At 37.7% G+C, this 21,407-nt stretch overlaps 1 protein-coding gene across 2 annotated transcripts in view; it reads right to left on the reverse strand.

The window, feature by feature from the left end:
* LOC125458655 (U2 snRNP-associated SURP motif-containing protein-like) overlaps positions 1–21,407 on the reverse strand; it is a 59,457-nt gene that overhangs the window by 17,880 nt on the left and 20,170 nt on the right. The window contains exons 2-17 of one of the 2 annotated variants that reach the window (XM_048544079.2): positions 21,249–21,329; positions 20,274–20,388; positions 17,673–17,797; positions 16,222–16,289; positions 15,385–15,506; positions 14,881–14,960; positions 14,625–14,790; positions 13,332–13,540; positions 11,784–11,827; positions 9,516–9,620; positions 9,364–9,430; positions 8,908–9,077; positions 3,738–3,900; positions 3,353–3,432; positions 3,175–3,262; positions 1,482–1,610 (exon numbers count right to left, since the gene is read on the reverse strand). In XM_048544079.2, coding sequence (XP_048400036.1) covers positions 1,482–1,610; positions 3,175–3,262; positions 3,353–3,432; positions 3,738–3,900; positions 8,908–9,077; positions 9,364–9,430; positions 9,516–9,620; positions 11,784–11,827; positions 13,332–13,540; positions 14,625–14,790; positions 14,881–14,960; positions 15,385–15,506; positions 16,222–16,289; positions 17,673–17,797; positions 20,274–20,388; positions 21,249–21,326 — 1,809 coding nt within the window. In that variant the 5' untranslated portion in view covers positions 21,327–21,329. Of the gene's footprint in view, positions 1–1,481; positions 1,611–3,174; positions 3,263–3,352; positions 3,433–3,737; positions 3,901–8,907; positions 9,078–9,363; positions 9,431–9,515; positions 9,621–11,783; positions 11,828–13,331; positions 13,541–14,624; positions 14,791–14,880; positions 14,961–15,384; positions 15,507–16,221; positions 16,290–17,672; positions 17,798–20,273; positions 20,389–21,248; positions 21,330–21,407 lie in introns of those variants that run through there. The other variant, XM_048544081.2, reaches the window with a different exon arrangement.

Below are 21,407 nucleotides of genomic sequence, written 5' to 3' on the forward strand. Positions count from 1 at the left end.
CTGGTTAATTAATATTTATTAACACTGTTGAGGTGCTGGTTAAAGATATGGGAACAGGGGGAGGATAATTGTGGGAATGGGAGCATGCAGAATTATTGGGGAACAAGAAGTCTATTTGCCTCAGGATAAAGAAGTGATGGAAAGCCAGAGTATGTAATAGTGGCAGCCTGATTTATCTAAGTGCTGAATCATTGGAATTACTACGGCAGGGTGCAGAAACATTTGGGAAGAGATTAGTTAAGCCTACTCAATCAGCAAGAATTGAACTGGAGTGCAAGTTAGCAACAAGAGTATAATGTGTTGAGAATCTGGGGGTAACAAAGTGGATGGTGACGTTTCAAAGCTGTGGACAGAATAACCTAGTGTAGTGCACGCTGATTTGTAAGCAGTAGCTGCGTACAGGGTAATGAATTGAAACACAGTGAAATACTGCAAACAAAAGGTTATGAGGTTATGACAATTTCACACGTGCCAATTCAAGTTGCAATAACAGCACAACAGACTTGAGCTCCATTTCATGTAAAACATGGCAAAATGGTACCGTGGTGGCTCAGCAGTTAGCACTGCTGCCTCACAGCACCAGGTCATGACCCGGATTCGATTCCACCCTTGGGTGACTGTCTGTGTGGAGTTTGCACACACTCCCCATGTCTATGTGGGTTTCTTCCCACTGTCCAAAAATGTGCAGGCTAGGTGGACTGGCCATGCTAAATTGCCCATAGCGTTCAGGGATGTGTAGATTAGGGAGATGGGTCTGGGTGGGATGCTCTGAGGGTCGGTGTGGACTTGTTGGGCCGAAAGGCCTGTTTCCACACTGCAGGAATTCTATGATTCTATGAAACCAAAAAGTAGAAACACAGGACATAAATTAATCATCATGAAAATTAAATTTGGGAGAACTATCGGAAAAAAACATTTGTACACACTACCATAAACCGTCACAAAAATTTATCAAGCGTAATAAAAGAGGTAAAATAATGGATTGTTGAGAATTCAAATAATGGTACATTGGTGATAGATGAATAAGCCTCAGTGAGTCAAATAGCAGTTTCTAATGAGCTAGGAACTTCGTGATTTAAACCACCATTTGTCAAACTTTTAGCATTTTCTTCCAATAATCTTGCCAATTATTTTCCAATCACAGAAAACACAAAAGTGATGCCAAATAAGTTAACACTAGCTGACCCAACAGCGGCTTGTAAAAATAACTAACTCAGCAATGAGCAAATTATTACAGCTCTGGCTCAAAATAATACAATCAGCTTTAGCATCACATAGGGATAGTAAAGGGCTTAGCTGCTGGGTTGGAACACCAACCTTCACAATTTAAATTTATATGTGTAAAGCCACTGCCAGTAATATTAGCTGACATCTCCAGAACTGAGAAAGTACATTGAAAGAGCAGAGAAGAAAACAAGAAATGTAGTTTATTCATCATGTATTAGTGTTAAAAAGATAACGTATGTCATACTAATACATACTACAGGTCTTTCCGATAAATCGTCATCCAGTTTCATTAGTCCAAGGAATATATTCTGCAATCTTATGAGAAATGGCTCTGGGTACACTGCCCAGTCCTCCCATGCTCTAAAGCAGGTCATTATCCTTTGCTAAATGAAAACAAAATAAAGCACAATCATTTTAAATATGCTATGAGTTCAGCAAAACCAGCTTCTTCAGTCAAATATTCTTTTAATTCTGAGCTGTGTTGAGTATGCTTTGATGAAAGGTTCAAATTAGAACTAGTCTAAATTGAAAGTAGTACTGTATAAAACATCCTGAAACAATCAAAGACCTGCTGCATTTGATTACTGTAGAACAAGTAAACTAATTTAAATAAAAAATTCAGCGAGAAAGCAATTTATTATTTTTACAAAAGGGATCAGACTACTGATGGCTATTAAAATCAAGGCTATGACATAAATTTAACAACTGCAGCAAACTAAAATCTGACACATAATAACCATACCAATGTTTTTAAAGAATATGTAGGGAAGATGACACAGAATTAGAACACAGTAGCTCCACACGTGAAACCTGGATGTGAGTCCAATAGAGTACATAAAATCACCTCTTAATTCCTGTTTGTCGGGTAGCTTGTCTATAAAATCTATGTGTAACTGGGATTATACAGACCTGTCAATACTCAATGCTTTGAATCATGCATTAAAAATAATAACCTGAGTTGCTAAAAGATAATCAGTATTATGGAATCCAATTTCAGCTGAAGTCAATATTGCCAAGACAGAAGGTGAAACTGCGGATTTAAAAAAAAATTCCCTTATAAGGAGCCGAAGTAAAATCAAATATGGGGACTCTCAAACTTGTCAAATGCCTCATGAAAATTCTACAACTTGGCATTATGTTCTCTTAAAAGCAAAAGTGATGTTAACATGCAAACTGAAAAAAGATCTAATTTTGATGCAACAACAGTATTATCTTCTTTGGTTGCAGTGACTCAGATTAAAGAAATCTTAATGCTGCATCCAGTACATCCTATTCCCAATCTTGAGATTCTTAACCCTGACCATATACATCAAGCAGTGAGAAGCCATGCCATTCCCCATGAGTACCATCCAAGAATATTATACAAAGCATCAAATCGGATGCCAGCGTGATGAAATTTATGCATACAGTAGCAAACTCCAAATAGGTAACAAAGCAAAACAATCATCCTATACTGCATAGCAACTGGTCTCTATGTAAGGGAACCCACACAGAAAGCCAATTTCTTTCATTTACTGTTTTTTTCCATAGGACAGGACGTTCTTGGATTGTATTTCTTTCAGTTTGTATAAACAACTGAATTCAGAAACTCTCCAGCAGAATATGCTTCGCTAACTGCTCACTCCAGGACAGTCAACTGTAAGAAACATCATTAATCTGAGCTTTTAGGGATGACAGACAGTACAACTGAAGCATTGGCAGCTGAGCACGCGTAACCCAGGTGATGGGATCTGAGGCCCATCCAGGTGTCAACGTAGTCTAAAATCAAGTACTTACTGTGTTCTCTGAAATTAAAATAACTGCATCCACGTGACAAATGGAGGATGGTTAGAAAGGAAAATTACATCTATACAAAATTATGTACTACTAAAATGAGCGCTGCTTTGCACAAAATAGAACACCCTGTACTCTGCTTCAATTTTAAACCTCTCTGCTACAAAAACATACCTTGAACTGTTCTGCTTGAAGCCTTGCTTGAATCACTTTATGAGCCTCATGCATATCAGTAAATATCTGAGGGAGTCTGGTTTCAAAACTGTTAAAGGAATAAAACAGTCTTCAAACTACACAGACTTTCCAGAAATAATTGCAAAAGACTGACAAGAAAAAAATGGATGAAACTTACTATTTCCTATAATAAGACGCATTGGCTACTTTAGCACAGGAATTATACAGAATGTCAGACACCAAGTAGAGCCTTGCTATCTGCAATGAAAAGTAAACAAAATATTAGTAAATGGGCTCTGTTTTTGAAATCTAAAAGCTGTCTCTTAAACACAGTAACACATGCACAAGTATTAAAGCTAAAATTGAGAAATGGTTTGAATTAGTGGCCCCATACGTAATTGTATTACAAGTTTACTGGAGGACTTCAACAATGCCAAGAAACATAATTAAACCTTCATAAGATTTCATATTGTAAAGTGATGGTGAACGATACAAGCGCAAAGGAATGACCAACTATTTGCATATTTTGACACAAGCACACACGTTTAACTTTTGTAAGTTACCTTTTTCTGCAGTGGAGTTTGTAAAATAGATAGCGACTCTGCAATGCAATCCACTATTTCCTCAGCAGCCTCTGCATTATTCAAACAGAAGACCATAGCGTCTCCGATATCATTTCGATGTGGTGCCAGGCCTCTTAGGATATTCTCCAATTTATCTCTCTGCCTGTAAGTTTTATGACATTCATAACACATTGTGAGTTCTTAAAATATTTACATTTCAAATCAAACATAAAAAAGTACACACAATTCTCCTTTCTAAATTATTTTTAATGGAATGTGGGCATCACAAGCAAGGTGAGCACTTATTAGATTAGATTCCCTACAGTGTGGAAACAGGCCCTTCAGCCCAACAAGTTCACACCACCCCTTGCAGCATCCCACCCAAACCCATCCTCCTATAACCCACACACCCCTGAACACTACGGGCAATTTAGCATGACCAATCCACCTAGCCTGCATATCTTTAGACTTTGGGAGGAAACCGGAGCACCGAGAGGAAACACATGCAGACATGGGGAGAATGTGCAAACTCCACTTAGACAGTTGCCCGAGGCTGGAATCGAACCGGGTCCCTGGTGCTGTGAGGCTGCTAACCACTAAGCCACCGTGCCGCCCCGAACTGCTATCCCCAATTGCCCAAAGAGCAGTTACAAGTCAACCACATTGCTGTGGGTCTGGAGTCATATGTTGGTCACACTGGTGAGGATAACAGATTTCCCTTCCTAAAGGATAGATGGGTTTACAGAATGTGACAATCGACAATAATTACTTGGTTGGTTGGCATTAGGCTAACTTCTTATTCTTGCTCATTTTTAATTGCATTTAAAGTTTACGATCTGCCATTATGGGATATCAACCCATATGCCCAGAGCAGTAGCCATGGGTTCTGAATTACTAGTCCAGTGACATTACCACTATGACACTGCTTCTTCAAATGCAGTTATTTGCATCAAATTAAAGTTCATAGTCACTAGATCTACAGCGGTTCGGTGTTTAATCATCAATCCCAGAACAATAATTTTAAAAATAACATTATACAAAACACTTTACATTTCAGTAAAGTTCCATTTCCATTACCATTCCATGGGCACTGTAAGTTTTGAAATGTCATTGTTCAATTTTTTTAGGTTGCATTTGGCATTGAAGTGAACGTAACTCACTACAAACTGAAACATAAGTTGAAATGCATATTTCAAAGAAAAATCAATGCCACTGTGGGCAAGAATGAGACAGTCTTTGCACTATTGTGACAAGTTGCTTGCTCAGTTGCGTTGCTATTAGTTTTGTGAAAATGGTATCTTGCACTTAACTGCCCAAGTGAAAGTTGCTGCGAATAGTGTTGGAAACCAACTACGAATCCACTGAGTGGAGGATCATGGTCAGCGGTCAAGGCATCATTATGCACCAATGCTGCCATATTCCAGCAAATAAAATCTTTAAGGTCCAAAAGCCACTTTTACAACTACTGAGAAATGCAAAGTATGAAAGGCGGGAGGGGATGTAGGCAGGTTGCTAGGCAGCAAAGTGATGGTAAGTGGTTGAGGGGTGAACAGGTAACAAGCAAATGAGTCACCCGAGGTCAAGGAGTGAACTGTAAGTTCACAGGGGCAGAGTTCAGGTGCTCCGTGGATGTTGGCGGCAGGAGTTAGTAAGTTATCTTTTGTGCACGCATGCGCAAATGTGCATGTGCACATGCGTGGGGAGGAACTCTATAATTAGCCAGGGGTTACAGTTGGCTTTATTCCTCTAACTCATGCCAAAAAATGAAGGTAACTCCTCAAAATCTCTGACTCAGAGTGAAAGTTCAGGTGCCTCTGTGAGGTTTCCACATACTCAGCAATTGTCATTGAAAGTTTAAACTTCCTGGGCAATTATCACACAGTCAGCATACCAGAACTTTACCATGATGCCTGCTGACGGCACCACTAGACATGCCACGCCCTGAAATAAACCTCATTGATAGATCATATTGTTATTTCAGTTAGCACGGTGGCCAGTCACTAAAACATGGTCAACAATGCTGCAGAGCTCCTTTAACACAAAATGGGAAAAAAAAGACTATTACACCAAAGGAAATTTTTTTTTAAGAAAAGCTTTCTAAATATGGTAGGCAATTTGAAAGGTCTTATAAAATAGCCCAGTCAGAAACTGTCTAAATCTTTTAGTCTCTGATTTGGACAGGCACAAACTGTACAGTTGCACCTGGGCAGGACTGGAACCAATATGGTGGGGGACTGTTTGCTACTGCTATTGGGGAGGGTTTAAACTAATATGGCAGGGAGGGGAGGTGGGAACCAATGCAGGAAGTCAGAGGGAAATAAAGTGGGGACACAAACAAAGGACAGTAAAGAAAAATGTGAAACTGGAAAAGAGAGAAATCACACAAAAATCAAGGGCCACATTTCACAATGACTCTAAAAGGGCAATAAATGCCAAATAAATGAGTCTGAAGGCTGTGTGTCTCCATGTTAGCAGCACTTGTAATAAGGTGGATGAATTAACTGTGCAAACAATTATTAACGGATATGATGCAATTGGGATCAGAGTGATCTAACTTCAGGGTGAACAAAGATGGGAACTCATCATCCAGGGTTATTCAATTTTCAGGAAAGACAGACAGAAAGGAAAAGGTGATAACACTGTTGGTTAAGGAGGAGATTAACACAATAGTAAAGGAGCATATTAGCCTGTCAATGTGGAATTCATACGGGTGCAACTGCAGAACACAAAAGGGAAAAAGACATTAGTGACAGTCATGAGAGCAAGCTGTCCTATATTGGGTATTGTGTAGTGAAACAAGATTAATTAGCAAAATTGTGGTGCAAGATCCTTTGGGATATGGCAGAATTCTTCATTAAGATGGAATGACACAACTAAATCTGAAACAAGGGTACTGAACTTAAAGAAAGCTAACTTTGATGGCATGAGGCACGTATTGGCTAAGATAAGCTGGCCAAGAATGTTTAAGGTGTTGACAGTGGATAAGCAATGGTAAACATTTAAAGAACACATTGATGAATTTCAACAATCGTACATCCCTGTCTGATGTAAAAGCTATACAACGAAGGCGGCTCAACCATGGCTAACAAGGGAAATCAGAGATATGTTAAAGCCAAGAAGAGGCATGTAAATTGGCCAGAAATAGTACAAACCCAAGGACGAGGAGATATTTAAAACGCAGCAGAGGAGGACATAGAACATTACGGCGCAGAACAGGGCCCTTCAGGCCTCGACGCTGCGCCGACCTGTGAAACGAATCTGAAGCCTATCTAACCCACACTGTTCCATTATCATCCACGTTTATCCAATGGCCATTTAAATGCCTTAAAGTTGGCGAGTCTATTACTGTTGCACACAAGGTTTAATTCAGAAAGGGAAAATAGAATATGAAAATAACCTTGCGGAAAACATAAAATCTGGCTGCAAAAGCTTCTACAGGTAGGTGAAGGAAAAAAGGTGAACACAACCACAGGTTCCTTGCAGTTAGAATGAGGTGAATTTATAATGACAACAATGAATAGGCAAACCAGTTAAACAAAAATATTGTTGATCTGTCTTCACTAAGGAGCAGATAAATAACCTTCAGGAAATGGGGACACAGGGTCAAGTGTGGAGGAACTGAAAGAAACTCTTATTAGTCAGGAAATGGTATTGAGGAAAGTGATGGGATTAAAGCCTGATAAAGTCCCCAGGACTTGATACTCTGCATACGGAGTATTTAAGGAAGTGGCCTTAGAAATAGCATATACATTGGTAATCATTTTCCAGCATTCTGTAGACTCTGGAAAGGTTCTAATGGGCTGGAGGGTAACAAATGTAATCCTACTCTTTAGAAAAAGAGGGACAGCAAAAATGGGGAATTACAGGCCATTTAGCCTGACACTGGTGGTGAGGAAAACGTTCAAGTCCATCATTAAGGATGTAATAACTGAGTATTTGGAAAGCAGTGACAGAATCGGGTCTAGTCAGCATGGATTCGCTAAAGGGAAACCATACTTGACAAATCTTCTAGAATTTCTTGAGGATGTGACCAGTAGAGTAGAACAAGGGTGAATCAGTAGATGTTGTGTATCTGGACTTTAAAAAGGCTTTTGACAAGGTTCCACTCAAGAGATTGGTAAGGAAAATTAAAGCTCATAATATCAGAAAAATATACTGACATGGATAGAGAACTCGTTGGCAAACAGGGAGCAGAGAGTTGGAGTAAACGGTTCCTTTCAGAGTGGCAGGCAATGATGAATGGGGTACCATAGGGTTCAGTGCAGGGACCCCCGCTGCTCACAATATACATTAAGCATTTGGTCAAAGGAATTGAATACAGTATCTCCAAATTTGCAGATGGCATTCAGCTGGGTGGCAGTGTGTGCTGTGAGGAGGACGCTAAGAGGCTGTAGGGCGACTCGGACAGAAGTGGCAGCGTGACCACATACTTGGCAAATGCAATATAATGTGGGTAAATGTAAGGTAATCCACTTTGCTCACAAAAACAGAAAGGCAGATTATCTCAATGGTAACTGTTTAAGAGGAGAGGTGCAACAAGACTTGGGTGTCATAGTGGAACAGTCATTGAAGGTTGGCATGCAAGTTGAGCAGGCTGTGGGAGAAGCTGACGGCATGCCAGCCTTCATGTGCAAGGGTGGGAGTAAAGATGTCTTGCTGCTGTTATACAGGGCCTTGGGGAGGCCACCCCTCGAGTACTGTGTCAAGGTACAATGGCGTTGAAGGTAAGGGAAAGAAAGAAAACCCTACATATCTTAGGGAAGAGCACATTTTTCTCCATTTAAATAAAATCATAAATTTCGGCAGAAGCAGGGCAGATCTATGGCTTCACCTGATTGCTGGTCAGGTGCAGGTCAAGACATGCTCAGGAATCCGGGACCATGCCAACCTCCCCAGTCAAGTACAACTGAAAACTCACTGTGCTGATCAGGCATGGGTGCCCTGTTTAGTTGGCACGGACTGGTTTAAATTAAGCAAAAACTAGTGAACTAGAGGAAAAGACCACGAATACATGAAAATAGTTATAATCATGATGAGTTTTTTCTTTACAATGTTATTTCACTAGTATGAAGTTTGAGTATTCCAGCAGTCACTTCCATATTAACCATGTGAGATTTCTGCAGGCAATAAATCAGGAATTTACCACCTGACAGCCGACAATAGCACTTACTCATCCTTCAGTTGTCCTTTCTTCACTGGTTCCTCTTGTTCAACAGGCACTTCCATTTCTCCATCCTCTGGCATGCCATGTAAATAGGGATTCATAGGTGGAGGTTTCCACACTGAACCACATTTAAATATTCGGAAATCGTCTGTTCGCCATTTAGTTGGAGAATCACCCTATGTGCAGAGAAATAATACAAATAATTTCGATTTCTGAGTCAAAGTATTTGGGCGCTACCTAAAATAAATGTTGGTGTAAATTAAATAATTTATTCTCTGGCATCTACTTGCGTTCTAATATAGCAGTAAAACACATAGCAGTTAGCATGCACTGTTTCCCATGAACCTAACACCAGCAGCTGAAAATTAAGTGAAGCTAACTAACTGTTGATCAAGCTTACTAAAGCAAAATTTATTACAAGGAATAAATCTACCGAGTTTTGAAAAAAAAACTTGAGTTTACCTGCAGAATAGAAAACAGTTTCCATCTATAGTATACGTGTGCTGGATTTGTGTTCTCAAATAGAAACCTGGTAAAGGATTTGATAAGAATCATCAGACCATTTTTTTACATGAATAGAAAAAATATTGAAATTTCACCGTATTAACTCTTACCTAAACTGGGGATTATTAACTTCTCGATTCATAATTAAAGCTTCAAAAACCGGTCCCTCACGCACTACAAATTCAATCATTCGATGGATTAGACACAATAGGTTCCTAACAGAACAAAAGAAAATTAAACATTGTTCAAAAATACCCAGTTATACATATTTTAAATAGCAAATGACAGACATACTTTCAAACATGTAAAACCATTCCAGCATTTGAATCAACAGAAATAAGACAAGAGAAGTTGATGCTGTCCCCTTTCTCAGTGAATCCACAATCTCAAAAGCAAATGGTGGTGTTTTAAGATATATAAAGCAGATCTCCAATCCAACCGAAAACGTGCACAAGTACAACCACCTACATTTTACTGCATTACTTACTACTATCAGCTACTACAGGCAATATTTTTGCAATTGCATTTAAACTTTTTAAAAAATTCTATGAATTTTGTACTCTTCAGTGTGAAGGATGTTAGTGTTGGCGAATGGAATACTTCCATTTTGGAAACCCAAAACAAGCATCAAACACAGATAAGAATACGAAAAGTTAGATGTGGAGTAAAGCTCCCTCTACTGTGCTCCAACAATAAGCTTCAGACCCAACCTCACAACAGCACCCCAATTAGAATTATATTTTTCCAATTTCCCATTACTCAAGTAAGATTTTCAGTTTTCTTATCTAGTCCCACCCTCACTGGGAAAAGGACTGAAACAGCTCAAAAATATTTTATAGTTTTCTTACATCTAGAAAACCGAGGAGACTGGGCCAAATTTAAATCCAGGTCTTTTAAGGTGAAAAGCTAGTTGTAACCCAGTGCACCATCCAGTCTGATCTCATGACCAGTAAAAACAATTTTTTTTAGGCACATTCCAAAACTTTTGGATGGCACATTTTCCTACAGTTGGACTCACTTCCACTTTTTGTCAAAACTTAAAAAACCAGAAATTGTATTGTGCACAAATTTAAGGAATAATGACATCAACACCAAATTAAAGTTTGTAACTCAATTCTTAACCTTTTAAAGCCACAATACACAGACCTTCCTTGGCACTAAGTCAATTTGCAGCAATTGCAAGAAGGTGAAATGCAATATTTGAAAACCATCATACATTTGTGCACTGGAAGCCTCAACATGCCAATTCTTTCTGAAACTTCCCGAGAAATCTTCTGACTTGAATAACTATCCATTTGTTTTCCAACAGTTACAAAGTCATGAGACACACGATGTACTTCAAAGAACATATAGGCAATGGATGGATGCACTGAAATTGAAGTTCACTAACTGTGATTGCATTTTAATTCTGGTACATGCAGTCATAACAAATTATTCTACTTGTATACTAGGTGTTCTTGCCGTTTTACAAAGTACATTGTGGCTTTAAAATGCAACCACATTCTAAAATCCAAAGTTTTCTTTAAGAATTTGTCACAAGAAAATAATATCTGAAAACAGTAAAACAATATTATAAGTTGGGTTCACAAATCCAATGCAGCTGGTATATACAAGTACAGAAGCTATTTGCAGTGTAAGTATTACCTGAAAGTACTAAGTGTCATAGTTCATGTGGCCGAGTTGATTACTAATAGTAAAAACTATCAAAGTGTGAAGAGCTAACAGGCTCAAACCGTAGTTGCGCATCCTCGTAATCCCACGAAGCTGTGGATGTTCGCACAGAAGCCCGTGAAAACCAGCATCAGGCTCCAAACAGTTCAGCGTCCTGAGGCATCAGCAAGCCGTCACTTCAGTCCCTGTTCCTCCGGTCCATTCATTGTGCTGTGACTAAGGCACACTCTATCCACGAATCTATTTATGTGTTTTTTTTAAAGCAACGTACCAAGAGTCCCCATTTCTCTGAGCAAGGCATCACAGTATAAGCTCAACCATGTTCATTACTAAGCAACGGTGAAGTATAAATCAACACTTCAACTACATTTCAGTAACAGAAAAACTCTGCCAAAATTATTGCATGAAAGTCTTCACATGCATCTGCCTATAGCTAACAAAGAAATTTTCAGTATAGATTTAAGAGTTAAATCTAGATAATCTGTTTATATTATGTCACTTCTTGGATTAAATATTCATGATTCATGATCTGGGAGTGGAATTAACAGAATACTTCTAGAACTATCTGGTTGCTCGCAGAAATGGGGTTCATCTTTTAAGGCACGTAAGCACACGTGGAAAAAATCCTCTGGTCTACTAAAAGTCTTGTTGTAAATAGGCTGCTTAGTCGTAGTAGCAGTAGTAGTAAGAATGAACTGAAAGTGTACCTTTCTGTTGGGATAACCACTTTGACTACGGCTTCGGACAGAGTCTGCACATGAAGTCACATCAAATAGTAAAAATATAAAGAATGTGAGTATTTGCTGGTGAAACACTGCAGGACATACAGCATCAAGAACAAAATAAAAGCAATAGTTGGTATTTTAATGTTACACCATTTAACCAGAAGACAAACACCTCCCAAAAAAAGACAAAGCACGAAATACCTGAAAGCAGCCTACTCACCAGGGCATTTGGCCTAACACAAAATCTATACATCTGGATTTTGACTAAAGTTTTTTCTCCCTCGATTGTTGTGTAACTCGCACTACTCTAGTGGGTACTACTAGGTTCAATCATCAGTTGTTGGGTCGCAGTGTAGACATACTCTTAAGTATCACTACATAATTGTATGCAGAGTATTACAAAATAGAATAATTATTTTGGTGTTATGGGAGCGTGAATATCAAATCTTCAAATAAAAAAATTGATGGTACAATTTCTTTTTAACTTTGTTAAAAACAGCAGCATTTGCTAAAAATTGTTATTAACAGTATCCCACAGCAAAAGGTTATTTTACAAGACTTTGGAGGTACTTAATAACATGCCTGCATTCCAGAATAATATTAGAAAACTAACATTTTAAAATCTTCAATATTAGTACAACACTATACTCCACATCACTGGGAGACAATGAGCTTAAAATGCTCAGTTTTGGATGACTTGAACATGATATTTTGGTTTAAGCTATGACCGGCTGGAACTGACAAAAAGTCTATCTTTTAAGTGAGAACGACTGTTTTTATTTTATTAATTTTAAACCAACATTTACATTGTATAATGCGCGTAATAGAATATAGTTAAATTCTGCATATAGTGGGAAAGTCATCATGAATAATCTTCAATTGTGACAGTAGGAAACGCAGAATTTCTTAAAAGTGCTTTGGGACTTCGTTTCTGAGTAGATCAATAGGTTGCGATCACAATAATTCGACACAATGACGGATTTCCTATTTTGGAAAACTAAAGTTGTTACTCAGGGTGAACAGAACGTAGAGTTGGCTGACGATTTTTCATTCCTATCATGTGCTCACCAAAATGGGCTGCTCATTATTTTCATAACCAAAGTTTCCAAATCTGTTTAAACTAGCTGCTAAATGACTCTGCCTTGAAAAGATCACAAAGACAAGCGATATCGTTCCATGCATGTCGATATTGTACAAAAAATCCTGTGTTCTTAGCCTTGTCATCAAGTTATTCTGGAAGTTTCAATTTGACACTGGTTGATTTGAATTGTTAACACCAAGGTCCCAAACACATATGAGTAGATAAAACCAGCGCAAGGTTATTTTTGTAGTACATCTAATGGTGACAAGAACAACCTCAAAATGAATAGATTATCTCACTACACAGCTATAATTTTTTTTAAAGAAGGAAGTCAGCCTTCAAGCTTTTAAAGAAAGACTCACAAACACTAGACCTGAAGTAATATTTAGATTCATCAAAATCAATTCTTGATTCTTTAGCATGCACGGAAATCATACACATTGTTTTACCTTCTCAAATTCCTCCTTCGATTTTGATGGTGGCAGCGGTAAATCAGGGTTCCTCAGCCTCCCTCTAGGCTGTGCGTTAAAAGGTAAACCCGACGGAGGAGGCGGAAGAGTCATTTCCATCATAGCTGGCGGGATATATATAGGATATGGAGGTGTGGGCACTGCCTTTCCCCAGCCCAACTTCATTTCATAACCCATTATAAATTTCCCTGTAACCATGACAGCACACACAGAAGCTTTAGAACATTAAATAACTGAGTTGGACTTTTAAACATTAAAAAAAACTAAAAATATACCAATTGAAAAACCACTATGAATACACAAAAGAACAAAATTTCATATTAAGATACATTTATAAAGTTAGCTTGCACCAGGAATGTAAACACAACCGATAACAGGAATTCTCAGAAAACCGTTTGAAGTATCACCATTATTACTGCCAAAAATACCAATTTTTGGCAAGGAAGACAAGTGCCATGAAGTGATAATTGCATACAGTTTTTGAGCATTTGCAGCCATCCACTATTAGCCTTGCAAAATTAGGAGTCTGTTGTCAAGACATTTGTGGATTTGTGCTATAAATAGAAATGAAGTGCACCCTAGTTTTGGCCTGGTCTTTTATGCTGTAAGAACCCTACAAATCATATGATTGATGGCCCTGATATGAAACTGAATCTTGGATGTCCAAAAATTGAATAATTATAACCACAAAGTCTCAACCTTGCAGGTATTCAATTGTTTCTTGAGCTTCTTTGCTTAAGCATCCTTTTAAACTTTTTTCCTGTATATTAAAACAAACTTTTGATTCCATACTAGTTTACTTCACTTATCTAATTCACCCTGTTGCTTTTAAGTTGTTCCTCCTGTTTCTCGCTTTCTTTCCACTGAACTAAGGAAGCAGGCCATCAGACCAATTCATCATGAGGTCTCAGAGACCTGGTTACCTCGCCCTACTAAAATGAATACCTGCTTGCAAAAAGAAAACCTGAAACATGAGGAAAATACAATGCACTGTATGCAGCATGAAGCGTCCTATTTCAGCATCTGAGACATGATCCACGTAACTTGTCAAATTCATAAAAGTATTTTCTATGAACTCTGAGCTAAGTTAATGTCAACTGGGCACAGAAATCTTCAATTACATTTACGTCAAACTGGTTTCTTATCAACTGTTGCGTATCGTGATGCAGTAATGAAGCTAATAGCAGGCTTGCAAGAATCGGATACAATTTATGATATTCAGATTCTTCACTCTAATAGGCATAAAGACACATTCTACCTTTTTCTACTTACCATTGAGCGATTTAAGGGCTTTATCTGCATGTTTTCTGTTCATGAAGGCAACAAACCCACAGTTTCGGAGTCTAGCCCGCTCTTCCTCTGTTCTAGGCCACATGATTTTCACACTTGCCAAAGGGCCAAATTTGCCAAATTCCTTACAAAGCATTTCTTCATCCATCTAAAATAACAGTAAAGTTTGCCTCATTAAAAAAGTAATATACCCCAAAAGCATGAAATGTGACAAGCCACAATAGAAACCTGAAGATACCTGTGGGTTTATGTTTCCAACATACAAGTTTGTAGTATGAGGATCCCCTGAATCGTATGATCCTGGAGTATCGTCAATCACTAGATATGATTTAAAAATAATGAATTTTGCATCAGAACTTGCATTTCTGTAGTAGATACACAGGTGCTTTGTCTGCTTAATCTTAACTTATTAAGTATATTTATGAACTAATGCTGCTTCTAAAAATTAGGAGTTGTTTCAGATACAGGCCATAAAATAAAAGGGAACAACAGCCTTTGATGATGAGATATCAAAGGTACACAATACAGAATTAATAAAGTACAAAATAAAAACTTCTGAAGGAAGGGTCACTGGACCTGAAACATTGAATCTGTTCTTTTCTTCACAGATGCTGCCAGACCTGCTGAACTTTTCCAGCAACTTTGTTCTTGTTGTTATTGTTAAAGTGCACTTTGCCTTCAATGAATAGCTCAATGTCCAATTCTAATGGATGACTGCAAATAAAGATAGGTGAACACTCACAGACACGTCTGTTTATTTGCTGTTCCACATCAGCAGGCATAGGTTCAAATCTACTTGGTCTTAAATTCCCTTCTTTATTCTTCTTTTTATTTTTATGTCTCTCTTCACGCTCCTCCTGAATCCTATATGTGTATTAAAACAACATCTTCCTAAATACTCATTACTCAATATTATATTTTAAGCAACCATTTCTACATTTTGTTTTATTCATTCATGGGATGAGGGCATCATTGGCTAGACCAGCATTTATTGCCCCTTCCAGAGGGTAGTTAAGAGTCAACCACATTGCTGCGGGTCTGGACTCCCAGGTCAGACCAGGGTATGGATAGCAGTTTTCTTCCCTAAATTGCATTAGTTAACCATATGTGTAATTCCAACAACTGACAACGGTTGATAGGTATACGACAGATGTCAGAGGTAGGTTCTTTACTCAGAGAATAGTAATGGCATGGAATGCCCGGCCTGCAACAGTAGTAGACTCGCCAAGTTTAAGGGCATTTAAATGGTTATTGGATAAACATATGGTTAATAATGGAACAGGGTAGGTTAGATGGGATTCGGTTTTGTTTCACAGGTCGGCGCAACATCGAGGGCCAAAGGGCCTGTATTGCGCTGTAGTGTTCTATGTTTCAGGATCATCATTAGATTCTTGCTTCTAGATTTTCATCAAATTGAAATTCTACTATCTGCCATGGCAGTATTTGAACATGGATCCCCAAACATTACCAGGGTCACTGGATTAACAGTTCAGCAATAATACAGCTGGGTCATTGCCTCCCCTCAATTCCACCCTTTTCTAGAAACTGTAACTTACAAACTGCACTTTGCACCACTTACTGCTTGAGTTCTTCTTTGAATATTTCCAGATTACTCTTCTTTTTCTCATCTTTCACTTTTTTATTCGTCTATTTTTGGTGAAAAAGAGGGGAAAATGTTACATATGCTATGCAGAATAATTATGCTCAAGGCACACACAAATCCACACTGCAAAGTACTTTTTTTGTCATAGGCACCAAGCCAGTAGTGAACTGGCATTCCAAACTAAAAATGAATTTTCCAAAGCTTCCAACACATTTTCTCAATTCTGATCTTTAAGTACTGAAGTCTTTAGAATTAAGCAGCACAATCATGCTTTGATAGAAAGTTTATCTCTTGCTTACAAAAATGCAGTTTCCTACAGTGTGTTTACATCATTCACTGTCCTGAAAGTTGATTGATAGATACAGAAAATATCTGCAGCCTCAGTACTTCCCCATCTACTCCTGTTTAAAGAAAGGATATGGTACAGAATTGTTTATGCCACCTTGGAGGAAATGGTTAAAGATTCATACAAGGTTCCACCTTTAAAATACTGCTGTACTCTAGCTCTCAAGATTCCTATGAATGCTATGTCAAAGGTGGACCTCAAGCCTTAAAAAATCAGGTTTTGAATTGACTGACAAGCATCAGTGCTTAGAGACAATGAAGATAAATATGACAGTATAGAACAAAACAAAGGTATCATTCAAAAAGAAAAGACAAATCATTCACTTGTCATACACCACTGAATTGCAAGGAGAGCAGCATGCTCAAAGTACTGATTAATTTCAAAGTATTTTCAGATAGATGGGAAAACTGATTGTTTGAATATCTTTTGAAAATACCGAAAATCCTTCTATCAGAATATTACCAGTGAACTTCAATATTATCCCAGATTAAACTGAAGAGATAGATCTTTTAAAAATCAAGGGCAGTAGCAATATTTAGGCTGGAGTTTGACCTTTCTTGATACAGAATTTAATGTCATTTCTCCGCAAATTCTTATATGAGTGCTGCTTAAAATTTGTCAAGAGCTCTCTACATTCAAGCTCTCATTTCATCCTCGTCTTGGTCATGGGGGTTCCACCATAGTGGCTTCTACCAGTATCTCAGCAAAGCAACCGATCTCTACGTGTGAGCCAAGATAATGCGCTCTTACAGGTTATTTAAATGTAAAAGCATCATACCTGAGGCTCATTCTATTCTCACTGACCATCCGCATTCAAGTGTCTACTCTGGGAATAACTGTCATTAGGCGGACAATTACTTTTACTGTGTCTTTATAATCCAGATAATTTAGCACAAATTTAATCATCTCCAAGCTCTAGAAATTCCCTCCTTATGCTCCTCTGCCTCGCCTCTTGAAAAGTCAACACTTTAACCAAGTTTTTATCCACTCCTCCAAATATCTCATCTGACAACAGATTTCAATTCTAGAAAAGGGCCATCACATTAATTACAATAACCCATTATTATACATAATTACGTACGGGTTTCTTCACATCAGAAGATGAAGTTGGGGTAGAAGGAACTTCTTGGTGTGGTGTTTTCATTTCACCATACCTAGCTTTAGGCTTATACAGTTTAGACTTCCTTTCATCTCTTTCCTTTTCATCTGAAAAATTTCAACAACAAATCAGAAAAATGAACAATCGCCAAAGATGTGAATTACCCAAAAGCAAGAAAGTGATGCCAGAAATAAAACTGGAAAATGTTCTACTGGTCAGGCAAAATGTCATGGGAGAGAAACAGTGCACTTTCTGAGGAAAACATTAAATGTGTTGCTCCATCCACAAATGCATCCTGAACTTAAGTACATTAAGCAAACTTCTGAAGTGATGTTTGAAGTTAATTGCTGCAGTTATTACATAGGTATTGAAAAGACCGTATTCTTTTTATTTTTCTGTATTTTTTATTGTAACCTGACATTCACTGTATGTGCTGCTTACGCAGTTGCTTATTCAGATAAAAGTGTAAGTCTGGTTACAGACGAACTACAGCCTCGGAGCTGTGTGTGAATGGAGTTTCCATGCAGCTTATTACTTTATGGTCTACTGGCCAGTTATCGATGACAAAGGCCTTCTGCTTGTCCACAACTATAGGATTGGCTCCTAGGTAGGTGAACAGCTCGTGAGTGTGAATATTTGAAGTAGAAGCAATCAAATGTTCACAAGAGAAGCTGTGTATCTGCTCTGCATGAAAAATACACTAAATTTGAAGACAGTTTATTTTATCCTTAGTAGTTCTGACTCAAACTGTAAGCGAGAGACTTTATAAGTGTGTATGTACCAGCTACCCTGTACCTTTTGAACAATGGGGAAGTATCTGAAGGAGAAGAATCAAGGAGCAGCACATCCTGACAAGCTGATAAGACCATCTCATTGACACCTCACCATATTTTATCAGTAGCTATAATCTATTTATTTGCACTAACCAATTTATGCTGTTAAATACAGAATTCTGGTCTGTGCTTTCCATTAAGCTGTGTCTGAAAGGCTGGTAAATTGGGGAATTTTTGACAAATCTTCAGCTTTTGTGACAACTCTGGAAACAGGAGGCCTTGATATCCAGTGATGGGTAAAAATATCATCATTGCTGAGTCATGTCTACACAGTGAAGCATCTAAGCAGGCAACAAGTTGTCCATGACAGATGCTTTAAATAAAACATGCTTTATTCTTACAACACTTAAGACACAAAAGAAAAGTTCACATTACCTTGACTCTATTGAAATACTTGATAAGATAACATATAACTGAAACTTATCTTCTTTTCCAATATAAGTAACATCCCTTAAAGACCCACTTTGGCAAAAACTAAATTCAGCAAAACAGCTGTGAATCTCATGCGCTCTCTCCAGTCCAGAAGAAACAATCTGCCACTTTTGATTTGTAAGTGGAAGCCTCACTGCCTAAGACTTCAGTCCAGCAGAGAACTGAAGCTATCAGCTCAGCAGCAGCAGAAGAAACCTTCTCACTAACTGAAAGCAAAACTGAACACCTCCTGGCTGTATATGAACCCTGACCTCATCCACACATACTGCTTTGTCTAATTTTTAAAAAATTAACAGGGCTGATTACACAGTTTACCAACTGCCTGTCTGAAGGAGACATGTTTTCACCATTGTGGCAACATCGCTCTGTAAGAGAAACAGGACAGAACACATCTCTTTTAAAAGCACTGTAATGTCACAGCACATGACACCTTAATCAGGGGATAATAGCTGAGAATGTACACAATTAAGTGGAGGGACAGATTTGTTAAACTGCCTAACTTCTAGGAAAAGTTCTGCTAGATGAGAGGCAAAAAAAAGTTCTGAAATTACTTCAAAATTTACAGATTTATTTCTGGCAAAAATAAATCTCTAGAAAGACAGGATTCTTTATAATCATTACTAAAAGTTTTGTCAGCATTCCAAATTTATGGCTAATTACTCTGATTGCTGATAAAAGGACTTGCAAATATTTTTAAAAATTAGCAATCACAAAGGAAAAATGCATTATCGGAATGAGCATAAATATAATTCTTAGAACCAAAGAAATACAGTACATTACATTAGAAGCCATTCAAATCAGTACGTCTTCCTTGACTATTGCTGATATGCTTGCTACAGAGAAAAAGATCAGTCCTCATGCAGTATTAGACATAAAACATTAAGTATTAGACATAGCACAATGATAAACTGAACATGCATACTCATTGTCTTTCAAGCCATGCCTGTCTTTAACTCACTAAATATTCACAGAATTTTACAGTACATAAGGATGCCATTTGGCTGCAGTCTACTAGGTCCCAAAAGACCTACCCAACGAATCCCATTTCCCAGCCCTTCCTCCACAGCCCTGTAAATTCAGCACATTCAAATATATCTAAGTTATTTTGAAAATTCCCATGGACCTGCCTACACCACTCTCCAAGGCAATGCATTCCAAATCCTTATAACTCTGAATAAAGAGGTTTCTCCTCATCTCACTCCCAGCTTTCCTGTTGACACTTTTGAAATTGTGACCTTATAATCTGTATTTACACTTCAACAGAAACAAGTCACTACAATGTGGCACAGCCAAATTAAAGAATAATAAGGAAAATTACCTTTTGCTGCATTTACGATGCCCCCTCTTACGAACGTTTTCACATTGCCTGTACCACCTGAATCAAAGGATGCCAAAAATTCTTCATAGATTTCAGCTGCCTTTAGCTCCTCTTCCTGTTAAAAAGTGGAATATATTTTTCCAATTGTTATTTATTTTCACATCTCAAAGGAACAAATACATCAAAAAAGGAAACAGCTTTTAATCTGGCGCTCATAATTAAAGCTGTACTTTAATTCTGTTCTTAACAAATCTCAAACTCAAAAATACTTAGTGCCGAGATGAAAGTAACATTCCTTGTATCACTCTATAAAGTGACATGTTTGAAGCAACAATATTTCAGTGGCACTCAATTTGTCCATTCACTTCACATTTTTGATCTTTATATGGTTTCTGCCTTGTGCAATTTAGACCTGCACCTCAGCAGGGTAATTTACTGAAGCAGTGGTTTTTCTTTGTATTGAGCTTTCAGGCAAAGTATTTCAATCGATCTTTGAAATACAACATTGTATATCACTAATTTTACTTGATCAACAGGTTTTTTTCCGTAAAAATGTTTATTATTGCTCCTTTGGTTTAATTTTCAACTATGGAGCAAGATCAGCATTTATCAAGCACAGGACTTTTAGAAGATTATGAAACAATGAAAACTGCAAATTATCCAATCCAACATTTTTTGACTGACAACTAATTACATGAATTGTATTTTAACACATGTAGTCTGATGCACATTTCTCAATATTAAACGTAACTAATGTCCCTAAATTTCCTTAACTTATAAATTCAAGTTTATGCTTTCCATAAATTTCTGAAATATTTCCTCAGATTGGTTTTTGAATGAATGATTAAATAATCTAAATTATATGCTTATAGCTCCTTAATTAACAGCATGTGAGATTCAATTTTTTAAGTTCTCAATTCTCAAGAGACGAACAGAATCTGCAAAGCGTTATTAAATAGAAACAGATGTATAAACCTTTTTTCTTAGTTCTTCTTGCCCTTTTTTGCTTAATGTCCGTTTTGAAGCGAAGCTCTTCAATTTGTTTTCTGCCATTTTCTGCAGATAAACAGAAGTATTATTTAATCCAGTTCACACATTCAGTTAACTCCAAGTCAGCAGACACTAAACATGGTA

Source organism: Stegostoma tigrinum, chromosome 15 (genome assembly GCF_030684315.1).
Source record: "Stegostoma tigrinum isolate sSteTig4 chromosome 15, sSteTig4.hap1, whole genome shotgun sequence".
Classification (NCBI taxonomy): domain Eukaryota; kingdom Metazoa; phylum Chordata; class Chondrichthyes; order Orectolobiformes; family Stegostomatidae; genus Stegostoma; species Stegostoma tigrinum.